General features: G+C 55.6%; 1 protein-coding gene across 13 annotated transcripts in view; it reads right to left on the reverse strand.

The window, feature by feature from the left end:
• Positions 1 to 411: 411 nt before the first annotated feature.
• CROCC (ciliary rootlet coiled-coil, rootletin) overlaps positions 412 to 15,825 on the reverse strand; it is a 59,025-nt gene continuing 43,611 nt past the window's right edge. For 6 of the 13 annotated variants that reach the window (XM_045379693.2, XM_045379680.2, XM_045379686.2 and 3 more), the window contains 11 exons: positions 14,131 to 14,503; positions 7,782 to 7,951; positions 7,555 to 7,675; positions 7,109 to 7,272; positions 4,923 to 5,138; positions 4,000 to 4,224; positions 3,407 to 3,556; positions 2,886 to 3,086; positions 2,572 to 2,703; positions 1,634 to 1,901; positions 412 to 1,026 (listed from right to left, as the gene is read on the reverse strand). In XM_045379693.2, coding sequence (XP_045235628.2) covers positions 800 to 1,026; positions 1,634 to 1,901; positions 2,572 to 2,703; positions 2,886 to 3,086; positions 3,407 to 3,556; positions 4,000 to 4,224; positions 4,923 to 5,138; positions 7,109 to 7,272; positions 7,555 to 7,675; positions 7,782 to 7,951; positions 14,131 to 14,503 — 2,247 coding nt within the window. In that variant the 3' untranslated portion in view covers positions 412 to 799. Of the gene's footprint in view, positions 1,027 to 1,633; positions 1,902 to 2,571; positions 2,704 to 2,885; positions 3,087 to 3,406; positions 3,557 to 3,666; positions 3,715 to 3,999; positions 4,225 to 4,922; positions 5,139 to 7,108; positions 7,273 to 7,554; positions 7,676 to 7,781; positions 7,952 to 14,130; positions 14,504 to 15,825 lie in introns of all 13 variants that reach the window. The other 7 variants (XM_074018701.1, XM_065529123.1, XR_012425326.1 and 4 more) reach the window with 6 other exon arrangements.

Raw genomic sequence — 15,825 nt, forward strand, 5'->3', positions numbered from 1 at the left:
CACCCAGCGGAGCCAGGCATGTTCACACCCAAACCTGCACTTGTTTGCCATGCTGCCTGGAAGGCCTGTCACTGTCCCGAGGGTGGGCTTGGATCTAAGGAGGGGCCAGAGAAAGGGGCAAGAAAGCACAGACTGGAAAGAGTCGAGCTGCCCAGGCTTGGCCCAGTCCCAGGCTTCAACAGCCCCAATCTGTTCTATGCGCCGGGTGACTCAGGACCCCAGAGGCCTCCCCATCTGACATCCTGTGAGGCTGGCAAGTTCCCTTCCCAACACAGGCCTCTCTGCCTCTCCCTGCCACCTCCCCAAGCACCCCTCCCTACAGGGCCCCATCCCTCTTGCCCCAGACCCCACCTGTCTCCCCCCGACCCCGTCTCCTCCAATCGTCTAGAAGAGGGACACATCTGTACAAACTTTTTAGAAAAGGAGGTCTTGTTACAAAAAACAGTTCTGAACAGTTAACATTGTAAAAAGGTATAAAAATACAGGGACTCTGAGCACTCTGAGGAATTTCCTGACACACACTCTCAACTAAGGCAGACAGATCCCTGGGAAGCCAGAGTCAGGGACTGGGCCTCTGACCCCTGCCCTGGGCCTGGCCCCTCTCCTCTTTCCCATGAACCCTTGCTCCAGGGCTGACCAGAGACGAGGGCTCTCCCCAACCCTGGCTACGGCTCAGCCCCTCAAGGAGGAACTTGTACTATCTACAGTGGCTCATCCTGGAAGAGGGAGGCTGGACTGAGGTGGGGCCCGCAGGCGATGCCGGGAAGCCTCGCCAGGCCTGGAGCTGGAGTACCCCTCCTCAGCACTGCCAGCGGAGCGCCTCCTCATCCCACCCTAACTTGAGGCCCCCAAGGGATTGGGCTCTGGGGGTGGGCTGTCCAAAAGGAGGGCCCTCCCCTGTCCCGGGCATAGGGCCTTTTTCCAGATGCCAGCAGGGGCTCATTTCTCTGGGGGGCCGGAGGGTGGGGAGAAGGGTGCTGAGCTCCTTCGAAGCTCCTGCTGCAACTGTCCCTTCAGTGTGGACACCTGGGGAAAAAAGGGAAGATAAGGCCAGTCAGGTCCTCAGCCTGGCTTCAGAGAAAGGAAGGCAGCTGGGAACCCAGAGGGACACAGTGCCACGGTTTCAGGAAAGGTCTGACCTGACTGAGAGCCAGGGGCTGTCCTGCCCTTCTCATTTTGTTCCTTACGGCAGAGTCTGGCGTCTTCTGACTGTCGGCACCTTTCAGGGCAACTCCACCCCCATTCTTTATCCCCATCATCACTTGGGTGGGCGTGGCTCTAGCCCAGACCCAAGGGGTGGACATGTGACCCAGTCTCCAGCTGACAAGGCTGGCTCAGGCATGGTCAGGAAGGGGTGTGTGATCTGAGCAGGCCAGTGAGGGACAGCCCTGGGACTTCTGCCCCTGCTGTCTTCAGGGATGAGATTGCTGGGACAACCTGAGGCTGGAGCTGCTCAGGACACCTGGCCACCCAGGGAGAAGGCTGCCCTGAGCATGGAGCCAGGGGGAGCAGAGCCATGGCAGGAAGGCCTTGGGCCCAGGAGCATCCCGTGGCCCCTGGTCTGGTCTTGGCTGATACCATCGCAGAGCCAACCCCACCCTTTTCGGTTATGGGAGCCATCAACTGCCTATACCCACGAGGTCTTGACTGGGTCTCTCCTCTTCCTCCAGCCCCACACAGGATCCTGGCCCAGCCTTCCGAGGGGGCCTGCACACCTGCTCCTCCAGCCCACGCACCCTCTGGCGGTGGGCCCGCTCCCGAGCCTCCAGCGTGCGCTCAGTCTGCACCTGGGCACTGCGCAGCCGCTCCACCTCCTGCTGCAGCTCCAGCTGCTGCTGCTGCTGCGCATCTACCTCCAGCTGGGCTGGGCTGTGGCTCTGCTCCAGCACCACCACCTGCGCCTGCAAAGAGGGGCTGTGGTCAGGGTTCTGGCCCAGCGTGAGTGTGTGTGTGCATGTGTGACAGGTTGTCAGGTACCTCCCTGGGACGTGGCCAGTGCAGAGGGGGAAGGCAGGAGAGATCCTTGTGTGTCTTCCATCCTGCTGGCCCTGGCAGTCAGCCTGCAAGCCCAGGGTGAGTGCACCCAATGACGCCCACTCAGGTAGGTGCGTGCGCGCACACACACACACTCACACACTCAGACGTCATACACACAGGCACAAAGGCAAGCATTTAAATCCCTACCTGGACTCACACAGGTGCATGTGTATGTGCAAAGGCCCAACTCCCACATACATGAAAACGTCTGTACACAAACACATATTCACAATACCTAGACACGCCACACCATGCACAAGATTCATGCACAATAATCACATGGGTTCTCACACTGCCGCAAGGCCACAACATACATGAACCTACAGGCTCACGTGCAAACAAGCCTTTAGTGTCTTTTCCGTACACCTTATGGAGAACCCCTCCCTCCATAGCCCGGCTGGGTCACTGGAAGGCTCAGGGCTCCTAGAGGAGGGGGTTGTGGGCCCTGGGCTGGCTGGGCCATCAGCAACACTGGGATTGCTGAGCACTCAGACTGGGGATGAAGTTGGCGTCCCGGACTGGGTGGGGTCAGACCTCCAGCTGCTGGATCTGCCTCTGCGCCTCTGCCAGCTCCAGCTCAGCTCCCGTGAGGGTGCGGTCCAGGCGGCCCTTCTCTGCGCTCAGCCGCACTGTGTCCTCGTGGCTACGAAGCTTCTCCCGCTCCACCTAGGCAGGAGAGCCAGAGGAGATCAGGATGCCAGGAGGAGCTTACTGAGGGGGCTCGGGTTCCTGAACCCCAATGGAATAACCTAACCCCACCAGAGGCAGCACACCCTGGGGATGTGCAGTGGGATCCACCACAGCTAGGCCCCAGAGGAAGTGAGGGGAGAGCCCAGGGAGCAGCCTACCTTGTCCAGCGTCCTCCTGAGGGCTACACGGTCCTTCTCCAGCCGCAGGGCTGAGCGCTCCACCTCCCGCTTCTCGGCTTCCAGCTGAGCCAGGGCGCGCTGCAGGCTGCCCAGGCGCTCTTGCAGCAGCCGCCGCTCATCTTGCAGCTTCTGGACCATGTGCAGGGCTGCAGCCTCACCCTCCTGCCGCTGCCGCAGCACCTGCAACAGAAGCCAGGCAGGCCCTGAATCCCTCTGGGCCTGAGCATACTTATCTGAAGCTTGGGGATAATGAGGCTGGCCCACTCACAGAGCAGGCGACGGTGAGGCCCACATAAGAGAATTGTCACCTGAAGCCAAACCTTTCTCTCAGAGTCTCAGTTTCTCCATCTGTATAACAGAACTATGCTCTGAATGAACCATGTTTCCTTACTGGAGGTTGCACCAGGGTTTGGGATGAGGTTGAGATGGGTGGGAACGTCCCCACCCTATCCCAGGGCCTCACAGTCTTGGGGACAGAGGGGGCACACCCTGGCCCTCACCTCCCGTAGCTGTTGTAGCTGGCCCTCGGCCTCCACCTGCTGCAGCTCCAGGTCAGCCACCTCGCCTCGCAACGTCTGCACCTGCTCGCCCAGAGAGCTGCTTTGCTTCCGTGCCTCAGATAATGCCTGCCGGGCAGCATCCAGCCGTTCCTGGGGGACAGGGGCTGATGGTGCCAGGCTGGCCTGGGAGCCCTAAGGAGTCCTCTCTATTCTGTACCTCTGGATAGGTCCACAACCCACAAAACAGGCAGTCTTCTCACCTGGAGGGTGGGGTGCACACTAGACCCATCCACGGCCTATCCACTGACCTGCGTAAGGTAGGACCCACTCAGACCCCAACTCTCCCCAATAAACCCTGCACCTGGGTCCCCCGAAGTCTATACTAGTAGTCTTGTCTTCTTAAGGGACATACCCAGAGCCTCTTCTCATTGGCTGATGGTCTGCTGGGTCCACGCCCTCCCTTCAAGCCTGCTCTCATTGGCTCCAACTGACTGCCCCATTGGCTGGCTCTTTACCAGGGCCCCCCTCCAGGCCTGCTCTTACTGGCTGACTCTCTCACTGGACCCATCCCAGCCAGACCCTGGACCCGAGACCTGGAGCACTTGGCGGTCGTGTTCACAGGCGGTCAGAGCCTTCTGTAGATGCAGGTTCTTGTCCTGGGTGCTGTTGAGGCTGGCACTGCTCTGGGCTAGGGCCTCTGTCAGGCCCCGCACCTTGTCCCGGAGGGCCCCCTCGCTTTCCTCCACCTTGGCCAGGGCCCCGTTCAGCCGCTCCACGGTCAGCTGCAGGGTCCCTGCCTTCACCTCGCTGTCTGCCACCTGGCAGGAGGACAGCCAGAACAATCAGGGGGCTGTTCCCATCTGGCCTCTACACCTCTGCTCCTACTGTGACCTCCACCTGGCATGCCGAATCCACTCCCTTCCCACTTCTCTCTGGGCCTCCATCATTGAGACCCTCTGTTCCTAAGAGCTCCCGCTGGCTCAGCCTACTGCAACCTGGGCCCCACGTCACTGCTGGCTATTTACTCGTGCCCAGAGTGCCATCAACCTAGCTGTCTCAGACTCACTGGTCTCCTCCCTGTCCTCATTCCTCTCTCCTCTCTGCCATGGAAGAGAAAGGGTAACCACCACCACACTAAAATTTTCTATTTTTGACTTTGGTGGGTGTTCAGGCAAGGCTAGCCAAATTATTTAACATTCCAGTTAGAGCTGAGCTTCCTAGCAGTTAAGGCAAAAAGGGAAATGAGTGAAACCTACATCTCTAACTTATCCCAGATGACTCCTATGCATGCAGATTCTGTCATCAAATAGCCCTGAATTCTAATTTCGGCTCTGCCTCTTACTAGCTGTGGGATCTTGGACAATGACATCACCTCTCAGCCTCTATTTGTCCATCTGTAAAATGGGGATGTTGGTAATACTTGCCTCACAGGGTTGTTGGGGGATTGCATAGTGCCTATAAAGCTCTTGGCACAGGGCATGCAAATGTTGTGGCCGTGATTTGGAGAGGGGCCCACCTGTCTCTGCAGGGAGTCCACCCGATCCTGGAGGGCCTGGGCTTGGGCCTCACGATCACTCAGGCCCAGGCGGCTGCGCTGCAGCTCCCCCTCAAGTGAGCGCCGCTGCAGCTCCAGCTTGACGGTGCGGCTCTCGGAGGCGTCCAGGACCTCCTTCAGGCGCCGCTTGTCGCCCTCCAGCTTTGTCTCATTGGCCTTCATCTTGCTGATCTTCTCCTGCAGGTGGCACAGGGCTCAGGCCCAGACATCCAGTGCACCCCACAGCCCTCCCGCACACGCCCTGGGGCCTATAGGGGAAGAGTGGGGAGCAGCCTCGAAGGGTGACCTGTGTGACCTGGGGCCAGCCTGGGACCCTCTGGGGGCCTCGGTCTCCCATGTGTTCCCAGGATGAGTGGACATGAAGATCCCAGAGCCCACCTTTCCAGTTTTAGCCCAGGCCAATGGGCTGTGGAACCCAGGACTGCCCCTTCCCGCTGTCTGGCCCCATTTCATATCTGCACAGTGGGGATACTGGATTGGTCCCAGGGTACCACAACCTGGGTGCTCACAGAAGCCCTGAGGAAGGGGCTGTAGAAATGCAGATTCCGAGGCCCTTCTCCTGCCCCACTGACTCACGTGCAAACTGAGCTGAGCCCGACAGTTCTGAGGGGGCCCTGCTGTTCTAGGGTTTCAGGTTGTGATTCCCCCTCCCCTGCCCAGGGTCAGCCAGTGAAGAAGGCCTGGGGAGTGGGGATGGGACAGGAAGGCAGACTAGGGGTCCTCCAATCCCTGGTTCTATCCTAGAGACAGGGTGGATCAACAGGGGGTGTTATTAGAGCCTCCCCAGCCCCCATCCTGAGCCTGGCCCCTCTGCCACCCTGCCCACAGCCCCAGCCCTGCCCTGTCTGGGGCCCCCACTCTGGCTCCTGCCCAGCTTTGTTCCTGGCCTCCTCCCGCAGCCCCTGCGGCTGGGCCCACGGCCAGGGCTGAAGCCGCAGACACAACAATCCAGCTAAGCTCGGCCCCAGGCCAGAGGCAGGGGGTTGAGTGGGGGGCAGTAATAGAGGGACAGGCTGGGGAGGGCGGAGAGGAACTGTGGCTGCACTGTCAGCACCAGGGCCTGAGTTTCCTGCCCCAGACAGGCAGACACACACACTGGCACACGCAGCTGTCCCCCAAACACACACAAAAACCCCAGAACTACAGAGACATAAAACAGAGGCTCCCTGAGTACCACCTGTGATAAGAGCCTATGTGTATCACCCTGTGAGGTAATCACCGCTCCTCCTTTTACAGATGAGATGAGGAAAACAAAAACTAGGCAGAGACAGCTCAAAGCCCAAGCTCTCTTTCTTTCCTTTCTTCTTTCTCTCTCTTTTTTTTTTTTTTTTGACACAGTCTTGCTCAGTCGCCCAGGCTGGAGTGCAGTGGCCCGATCTCGGCTCACTGCAAGCTCCGCCTCCCGGGTTCATGCCATTCTCCTGCCTCAGCCTCCTGAGTAGCTGGGACTACAGGCGCCCACTACCGCACCTGGCTAATTTTTTTGTATTTTTAGTAGAGACAGAGTTTCACCATATTGGCCAGGATGGTCTCGATCTCCTGGTGTCAGGTGATCCGCCCGTCTCAGCCTCCCAAAGTCCAAAGTGCTGGGATTACAGGCGTGCGTGAGCCACCACGCCAAGCCTTGCTCGCTTTCTTTTCTTCTTTTTTTTTTTTTTTTCTGAGACAGGGTCTCACTCTGCCTTGTTAGAGTGCAGTGGCATGATCACAGCTCACTGCAGCCTCGACTTCCTGGGCTCCAAGTGATCCTCCCACCTCAGCCTCCCAAGTAGCTGGGACTACAGGCCCACACCACCACGCCCAGCTACTTTTTGTATTTTTCATAGAGATGGGGTTTCACCATGTTGCCCAGGCTGGTCTCAAACTCCTGGGGTCACGGGATCCACCCACCTCGACCTCCCAAAGTGCTAGGATTACAGGCATGAGCTATTGCACCTTGACCAAGCTCTTTTTTCTACAGCCAGTGACCACAAGTGACATGAGAGGATGGAGTCTGAATGTGATTTCACAGACTCACAGGCTGGTCACCTCAGTGGGTTGCAGAGAGACTCAGGCAGACAGACGCAGGGAGACACACGTAAGAGTTAGACAACCACTCGGGTACACAGATTCCCTGTCGCCCCCGCTGGCCCTCAGCTCATGCCCACCTGGCTGGCCCGGAGCTCGCTCTCGGTGGCCTGCAGGCTCCTCTCCAGTGTGGCTATCTGGTCCAGCGTGGCCCGGCGCTCCCGCTCACTGCGCCGCACACTCTCCTCCTGCAGCGCCATCTCCGCCTGGACCCCGCTCAGCCGCCCATCCACACTGCGCCGGGCTGCAGCCACCACCCACCCCGTCAGGCATGGCCAAGCACAGCCCCGAGACCCAAACCAGGTCACAAAATGTCCAGCCTACACTCCAGCCAGTGCAGGGCCAGCCTGTCTGCACCCTTCATAGTGTGCAGGTCTGCACACAGGTGAGGCTGTCCAAGGCGGGTCCTCTTGGAGACAGCCCCGAGTCAGGTCATGGGGGCCACAGCAGGGTCAGAGGCCAATCCCCCAGCTCCTGCCTCAACTGCCCAAAACGAGAGACCAGGGACCCCAAGGATCAGACTCACCTTCCTCACTCTCAGCCACCGCCTTCTGCAGCTGCCTGGCCCTCAAGGTTGCGTGGTCTCTCTCAGCCTCCATCTCAGCCAGCTGGCGACTCAGGGCACTGGTCTGGGTCCGAAGATCATCCTGCAGCCCCAACATGGGGGAACGAAGGAAGACCCCTGCTCTGACACCCTGCAACCCCTCCAGGGCCCTGCAGGTTCCCTATCCAGCCACGCATGCCCAGGCTTACCCGTTCTCTCTGGGCACTGCGCAGCTCCTGCAGAAATTCCTGGAGGGCCCCGCGCACGGTCTCCGGGTCCAGGTCTGGAGGAGCCGGGGAGGTGGCAGGTCCTGGAGATGGTGGCTGGGACCCAGGGCTGCATTCTAAGTTGCTGGGGCTGCTGAGCCCGTCCCCACTTCCTAGAAGAGAACACTTGCTCAGTGATGCAGGAGCCACGGGCCTCCCACGCATCTCACTCACTCCCAAATGCATCTCACTCACTGTCATCCCTGCCTTTCCCAACAGCCCTCAGAATCAAGCCCAACTTCTCTGCTATAGCTTAAGGGCCTTCTTGCCCATCCCAGCTAAAACCCTCTCACCCTTTACAAACTGGCCACCCTGCATCCCCCATGTTCTAGAACATTCTTTGTCCCAGCCCTAGGGCCTCTGTACATGCTGCTCCCCCTCTCCCCATGGTGTCTCTTTGCCTGGCCCGTCCTTTAGGGCCGCCCCCTCCCTCAGAGGCCTCTCTGGCCCCAGGCTGGATTACAGTGAGCTCATCCCATCCTTAGGGGTGTCTGATGTCTGCCACCTCACCCAGACCATGAGCACCATGAGGGCTGGGCCTCGTCTCTTCCATCCACCACTGTTCCCAGGGCCCAGTGCAAGGGTGACTGCTGCATAACCTCAACGTCTCTCCATACCGAGTGCCTACTGTGCTACGCACTTCATCTTCCCGACAACTTCCTGACAGGTAAGGAACAATTTACCCTCTTCCCAGGCAAGGCTGGCACACAGCAGTTAAGTGATTTGCTTGTTCTCTTGACTGGATGTGGTGGCTCACGCCTGTAATCCCAGCACTGCGGGGTCCGAGGCAGGAGGATCACTTGAGGTCAGGAGTTCAAGACCAGCCTGGCCAACATGGTAAAACCCCATCTCTACTGAAAATACAAAAATTGGCCAGGCGCGGTATCTCACGCCTGTAATCCCAGCACTCTGGGAGGCCAAGGCGGGCAGATCACCTGAGGTCAGAAGTTTGAGACCAACCTGGCCAACATAGTGAAATCCCATCTCTACTAAAAATATAAAAATTAGCTGGGCGTGGTGGCGGGCGCCTGTAATCCCAGCTACTCGAGAGGCTGAGGTTGGAGAATTGCTTAAACCTGGGAAGTGGAGCTTGCAGTGAGCCAAGATCGAACTGCTGCACTCCAGCCTGGGTGACAGAGCGAGACTCCGTCTCAAAAAAAAAAAAAAAAAAAAAAGAAACAAAAGACTGGGAGCGGTGGCTCACGCCTGTAATCCCAGAACTTTGGGAGGCCGAGGCGGGCAGATCATGAGGTCAGCAGTTCGAGACCAGCCTAGCCAACATTGTGAAACCCCATCTCTACTAAAAATACAAAAATTAGGTGTGGTAGTGGGAGCCTGTAATCCCAACTACTCAGGAGGCTGAGGCAGGAAAATTGGTTGAACTGGGACCTGGGAGGCAGAGGTTGCAGTGAGCCGAGACTGCACCATTGCACTCCAGCTGGGGCAACAGAGCAAGACTCTGTCAAAATAAGAAGAGGAGAGGAGAGGAGGGGAGGGGAGGGGAGGGGAGGGGAGGGGAGGGGAGGGGAGGGGAGGGGAGGGGAGGGGAGGAAAAGAAAAAAGAGAGAGGAAGAGAGGAGAAGAGAGGGGAAGAGAGGGGAAGAGAAAAGAAGAGAGGAAAACAGAAGAGAAAAGAAGAAAACAGAAAAATTAGCTAAGCATGGTGGCCCATGCTTATAGTCCCAGCTACCTGGGAGGCTGAGGTATGGAGGCTGAGGCAAGAAAATAGCTTGAACCCCGGAGACAGAGCTTGCAGTGAGCTGAGACTGTGCCACTGCACTCCAGCCTGGGCGACAGAGCGAGACTACGTCTCAAAAAAAAAAAAAGGGAGGGGGGTGGAGCTGGGGGCGGTGGCTCACACCTGTAATCCCAACACTCTGGGAGGCCAAGGCAGGTGGATCACCTGAGGTCAGGAGTTCAAGACCAGCCTGGCCAACCTGGTGAAACCCCATCTCTACTAAAAACACAAAAAATTAACTAGGTGCAGTGGTGCACGCCTGTAGTCCCAGCTACTCAGGAGGCTGAGGCAGGAGAATTGCTTGAACCCAGCAGGCGGAGGTTGCAGTGAGCCGAGATCGCACCATTGCACTGAAGCATAGGCAACAGAGTGAGACTTGGGCTCAAAAAAAAAAAAAGTGATTTGGTTGTTCTCAATGCTGGGAAGTTTCAGGGCTGGGGTGGGAATCCAGGCAGCCCCACTCCCTGGCAGAAAATTGTGCACTCTGCTTGGAGTGATGGCTAGGGGAGGTGGAGGGGGTAGGGCGGGTGGAACAAGGGCACTACCTGGAGGCTGGCACTGGAACTGCAGGACACGGGTCCTGCCATGAGCATCCTGCCTAGGTGGCGGAGGGACACCGAAACTTCCCCGCAGCCACGAACTTGGTCACCACCCAAAAGGCCTTGCTCAGAGGTTCCCAAAGAAGCAGGCCTGCCCCTGAGGGACCCGCTCTAGAAGGCCCCATCATCATCTCGTGAGACTTATTCACTATCATGAGAATGGCATGGGGGAAAAAAAAAAAAAAAGAAGATCCCATCGTCTCGGGGTAAAAGTCCTCGTAGAGGCCTACAATGTCTATTGGAGCAAACCCTTCGTCCCCAACCCTCACTCCCCTGCTTGATGCTCTGGGACTGATGGCCCCTGCTGTCCACAGGACAGGGGCACCTCCACTCAGGACCTCCCTCCCCCAGCTGCTCGCTCACGTTCTCCCCTTACCCATCACCTCCTCAGTGAGGCGCCTGCTGCCCCTGCATGAACTGCCCCAGCCCTTCCCTTGGCTTTGTCCTTTTTTTTTTTTTCGAGATGGAGTCTCGCTCTGTTGCCCAGGCTGGAGTGCAGTGGCGCGATCTCGACTCACTGCAACCTCCGCCTCCCGGGTTCATGGGATTCTCCTGCCTCAGCCTGCCAAGTAGCTGGGACTACAGGTGCCCGCCACCACGCACAGCTAATTTTTGTATTTTTAGTGGAGACAGGGTTTCACCGTGTTAGCCAGGATGGTCTTGATCTCCTGACCTTGTGATCTGCCCACCTCAGTCTCCCAAAGTGCTGGGATTACAGGTGTGAGCCACCGTGCCTGGTCTCCTAATTTTTTTGTTGTTGTGGCAAAACATATATAACACAAAGTGTCCCAGTTTCACCACTTTTTTATTTTGTGAGACAGGGTCTTGCTCTGTTGCCCAGGCTGGAGCACAGTGGCATTATCACAGCTCACTACAGCCTTGAATTCAAGGGCTCAAAAGATCCTCCCACCTCTGCCTCCCAAGTAGCTAGGACTACACGCATGCGCCACCATGCCTGGCTAACTTTTGTTGTTGTTTTTGTTTTATAGAGATGAGGCTTTCCCATGTTCCCCAGGCTGGTCTCAAACTCCCAGACTCAAGCGATCCACCTACGTCAGCCCCCCAAAGTACTGGGATTAACAGGCATGAGCCACCACACCCAGCCCATTTTCACTTTTTTTTTTTTTTTTGAGACAGAGTTTCACTCTTGTTGCCCAGGCTGGAATGCAATGGCACAATCTTGGCTCACTGTAACCTTCGCCTCCTGGGTTCGAGCGATTCTCCTGCCTCAGCCTTCTGAATAGCTGGGATTACAGGCATGTGCCACCATGCCCAGCTAATTTTGTAATTTTAGTAGAGATGGCTGCTCTCGAACTCCCGACCTCAGATGATCTGCCCACCTCGACCTCCCAAAGTGTTGGGATTACAGGCGTGAGCCACCATGACCAGCCTTTTTTTTTTTTTTTTGAGATGGAGTTTTGCTCTTGTTGCCCAGTCTAGAGTGCAATGGCGCGATCTCGGCTCACCACAACCTCCGCCTCCTGGGTTCAAGAGATTCTCCTGCATCAGCCTCCCTTACAGGCATCTGCCACCACACTCGACTAATTTTTTGTATTTTTAGTATAGACAAGGTTTCACCATGTTGGCTAGGCTGGTCTTGAACTCCTGGCCTCGAGTGATCCACCCGCCCTGGCCTCCCAAAGTGCTAGGATTACGAGCATGAGCCAACGTGCCAGGCCATTTTCACCATTTTTAAGTGTACAACTGAGTGGCATGAATTACATTCACACGTTGTGCAGCCATCACCATCATCTGTTCTCAGATCATCCTGACTGGAGGTCAGGAGTTTGAGAGCAGCCTGTCCAACATGGTGAAACCCCAACTCTACTAAAAAAAAAAAATATATATATATATATGCGCATATACACATACATATATATACACACACATATATACACACATACATATACATACATACATTTATATATCTAGTACTTGCACATATGTAATATGTAAGTACTATGCCATTTCATATCAAAGACTTGAGCATCCACCAATTTTGGTATCCAGTGGGGTCTTAGAGCCCATGCCCCTCAGATACCAAGGGATACTGCATATTACATACGTGCATCCTGCCATATACTCCCATACACTTTCAGTCATCTCTAGGTTACTTATGATACCAAATACAGCTAAGTGGAAATAGTTGTTATACTGTATTGTTTTTAGTTATTCTTTTTTTTTTGAGATGGAGTCTTGCTCTGTTGCCCAGGTTGGAGTGCAGTATCATGATCTCAGCTCACTGCAACCTCTGCCTCCCAGGTTCAAGTGATTCTCCTGCCTCAGCCTCCTGAGTAGCTGGGAGACTACAGGCACGTGCCGCCACGCCTGGCTACTTTTTGTATTTTTAGTAGAGATAGGGTTTCACCATGTTGGCCAGGCTGGTCTTGAACTCCTGATCTTAGATCTGCCCTCCTCATCCTCCCAAAGTGCTGGGATTACGGGCGTGAGTTACTGCGCCCGGCACACTCTGGCAAACTAGGACAGCCCCAAACAAAAACTTTACTAAATAAAGCAGTAACCCCCAAATCCCCCACTTCCCTCAGCCCTTAGTAACCTCTAATCTGCTTTCTATCTCTACGAATTTGTTTATTCTAGATATTTCATATAAGTGGAATCATACTGTATTTGTCCTTTGGTGACATGGATTTCACTTGGTGTAATGTTGTCAAGGTTTATTTGTGTTGTGGCATGTATCAGAATGTCATTCCTTTTGAAGGCTGGATAATATTCCATTGTATGGCCATGCCACATTTGGTTTATGCATTCATCTATAGATGAACATTTGGGCTGTTTCCTTTGACTATTGTGAACAATGCTGCAATAAGCATTGGTGCTCAAATATCTGTTCATGTCTCTGTTTCCAGTTCTTTTGGGTATATAGCTAGGAGTGGAATTGCTGGGTCTACAGTAATTCTATATTTAGTGTTCTGAGGAGCTGCCAAACTATTTTCCATGGTGACTGCAGCATTTTACAATCCCACCAGCAATGTCCCTTGCCTGGTTTTTCCTTTGGAAGGATTTCCTGGAAGGGGTCAGGCCTGGTGGTATATACATCTGAGGGAGATATTGGGGTCACAGGTGTGGTGTGGAGCTGAGGAAGAGAGGCTGAAGAAAATGGGATGTTGCTGGAGAGAGGGCAGGGGTCAACGAAGAGGATGGACATTCAGAAAATCAAAAAAGGAGTCAAGGGCATTAAGAGCCCTCCATCCCCCATCCAGGAAAGGTGCAGTGGCTCATGCCTGTAATCCCAGCAGGAGGATCCCTTGAGTCCAGGAGTTCAAGACCAGCCTGGGCAATATGGCGAAACCCCATCTCTACTAATAACACAAAAATTAAGCAGACATTGTAGTGCACACCTGTAGTCTCAGCTACTTAGCAGGTTGTGGTGGGAGGATAACTTCAGCCCAGGAGGCAGAGGTTGCAGTGAGCCAAGATCACGCTACTGCACTTCAACTGGGGTGACAGAGTGAGATCCTGTCTCAAAAATTGAAAAAAAAGAACCACCCCACCTCCCCCAAAAAATAAGTGGCCTAGACCGGGTGCCATGGCTCATGTCTGTAATCCCAACACTGACAGGCCTAGACAGGAGGATCGCTTGAGGCCAGGAGTTCAAGACCAGCCTGGGCAACATAGTGAGACCCCCGTCTCCACAAAAATCACAAAAATTAGCTGGGTGTGGTGGCACACCTGTAGTCCCAGCTACTCAGGAGGCTGAGGAGGGAGGACCACTTGAGCCCGGGAAACAGTGAGGCCTTGTCTAAAAAAAGCAGCGCCCTTGAGAAGCACAGATCAATGAAGGGAGGGACCTTGGTGAGGGGGCGGGGCTAAGAAGCGGGCCTCAGTGGAGGGGTGTGGTGGACTCCTTGAAAAAAAAACCGGGCGATGTGGGGGCGGGGCCTCAATGCGGCCCGCCCACCTTCCCCTCTTCCCTGCAGCGCGACGCTGCACTTACCTCCTGCGGCTGCGTCCCGGGCAGGGGAGCCGGGCACCGGCCGCGGGGCTGGGCTGGGCGCGCGACCGAGGCCGAGGCCCCGGCGCAGAGCCGAGCGCAGGCCACCCAGCTGGGCCTCCGCCGCGCGCCGCTGCGCCTCCACGCGGGCCAGCTCGGCTTCCAGGCCTTGTGCCCGGCCCTCGGCTGCGCTCAGCCGCAGGCCCAGCTCTGCAGCCTCGGCCCGCGTCGCCTCCAGCTTCAGCTCTAGGCCGCGGGCGTGGTCCAGCTGCTGCTTTTCAGTGCCACGCGCCTCCTCCAGGGAGCCCAGCAGGCGTCGCTCGCGGGTCCGGAACTCGCCTTCTTGTTCCTGCAGCTTCCGCTGGGCTACCTGGAGCTGGAGTGATGCCAGGAGGTGGGGGTCGGCAAGGCCTCCCCCAACCCGATGCCCCACCCCTAAGGCCCAGACTGGAGCCCACCATCCCTGGCTGTGTGGTCAGCACAACCCTTTATCCTTTAGTGCTCGCCACTCAAGCAGGAGGTGCAAAAACATCCCCGTGGGAGGAAATACTATAATTTATTAATCTCTTTATTCTTTATACAAGCCTTGTAATGCCCATACTTTATTAGTAATAACAGCTAGCATTTGAATACATAGGGCTTATCAGTGCCAGACACTAAGTAACTTTCCAAAAAAATTAACTCTAATTACTACTCTATGAATTGATCTCACTTTACAGAAGATGAAACAAGCACAGAGATGCTAAGTAACTTGTCCAGAGCTGGGATTCAAAGCCAGGAATTCTAGCTCCAAAGGCTGTTTTTGTTGTTGTTGTTTTTGTGGGTTTTTTGTTTGTTTGTTTTTGGAGACAGAGTCTAGCTCTGTCACCCAGGCTGGAGTGCAGTGGCGCAATCTCAGCTCGCTGTAAACTGCCTCCTGGGGGGTTCAAGTGATCCTCCCACCTCAGCCTCCAAGTAGCTGGGATTACAGGTGAGCACCACTATGCCCAGCTAATTTCTGTATTTTTAGTAGAGACGGGATTTCACCGTGTTAGCCAGACTGGTCTCGAAATCCTGGCCTCAAGTGATCCACCAGCTTCAGCCTCCCAAAGTGCTGGGATTACAGGTGTGAGCCACTGTGCCCAGCTGTTTTTGTTTCTGTTTTTTAAACTTTTTTTTTTCTTTTTTTTTTTTTTTTGAGACGGAGTCTTGCTCTGTCACCCAGGCTAGAGTGCAGTGGCGGGATCTCGGCTCACTGCAAGCTCCGCCTCCCGGGTTCCCGCCATTCTCCTGCCTCAGCCTCCCGAGTAGCTGGGACTACAGGCGCCTGCCACCTCGCCCAGCTAGTTTTTTTGGTATTTTTTTTAGTAGAGACGGGGTTTCACCGTGTTAGCCAGGATGGTCTCGATCTCCTGACCTCGTGATCCGCCCGTCTCGGCCTCCCAAAGTGCTGGGATTACAGGCTTGAGCCACTGCACCCGGCCTTTTTAAACTTTTTTAATAGTTTGACAGCAGCTTATTAATCACATGTACTCACAGCCCTAGGGGGTGGGGGAAGGCAGGGAGGCACACCACACAGGGCCACACAGGGGCTGCAGGCTGGGAACACAGTGAACAGCCAGGAAGGTTAAGTGCCCACTGGTTCCAGAGGGAGGTGTGTCCAGAGGCTGTTCCCTTAACCACTAAGCTACATTGCCCCTCCTTGCCCATAATTTATCA

This window comes from Macaca fascicularis, chromosome 1 (genome assembly GCF_037993035.2).
Source record: "Macaca fascicularis isolate 582-1 chromosome 1, T2T-MFA8v1.1".
Classification (NCBI taxonomy): Eukaryota; Metazoa; Chordata; class Mammalia; order Primates; family Cercopithecidae; genus Macaca; species Macaca fascicularis.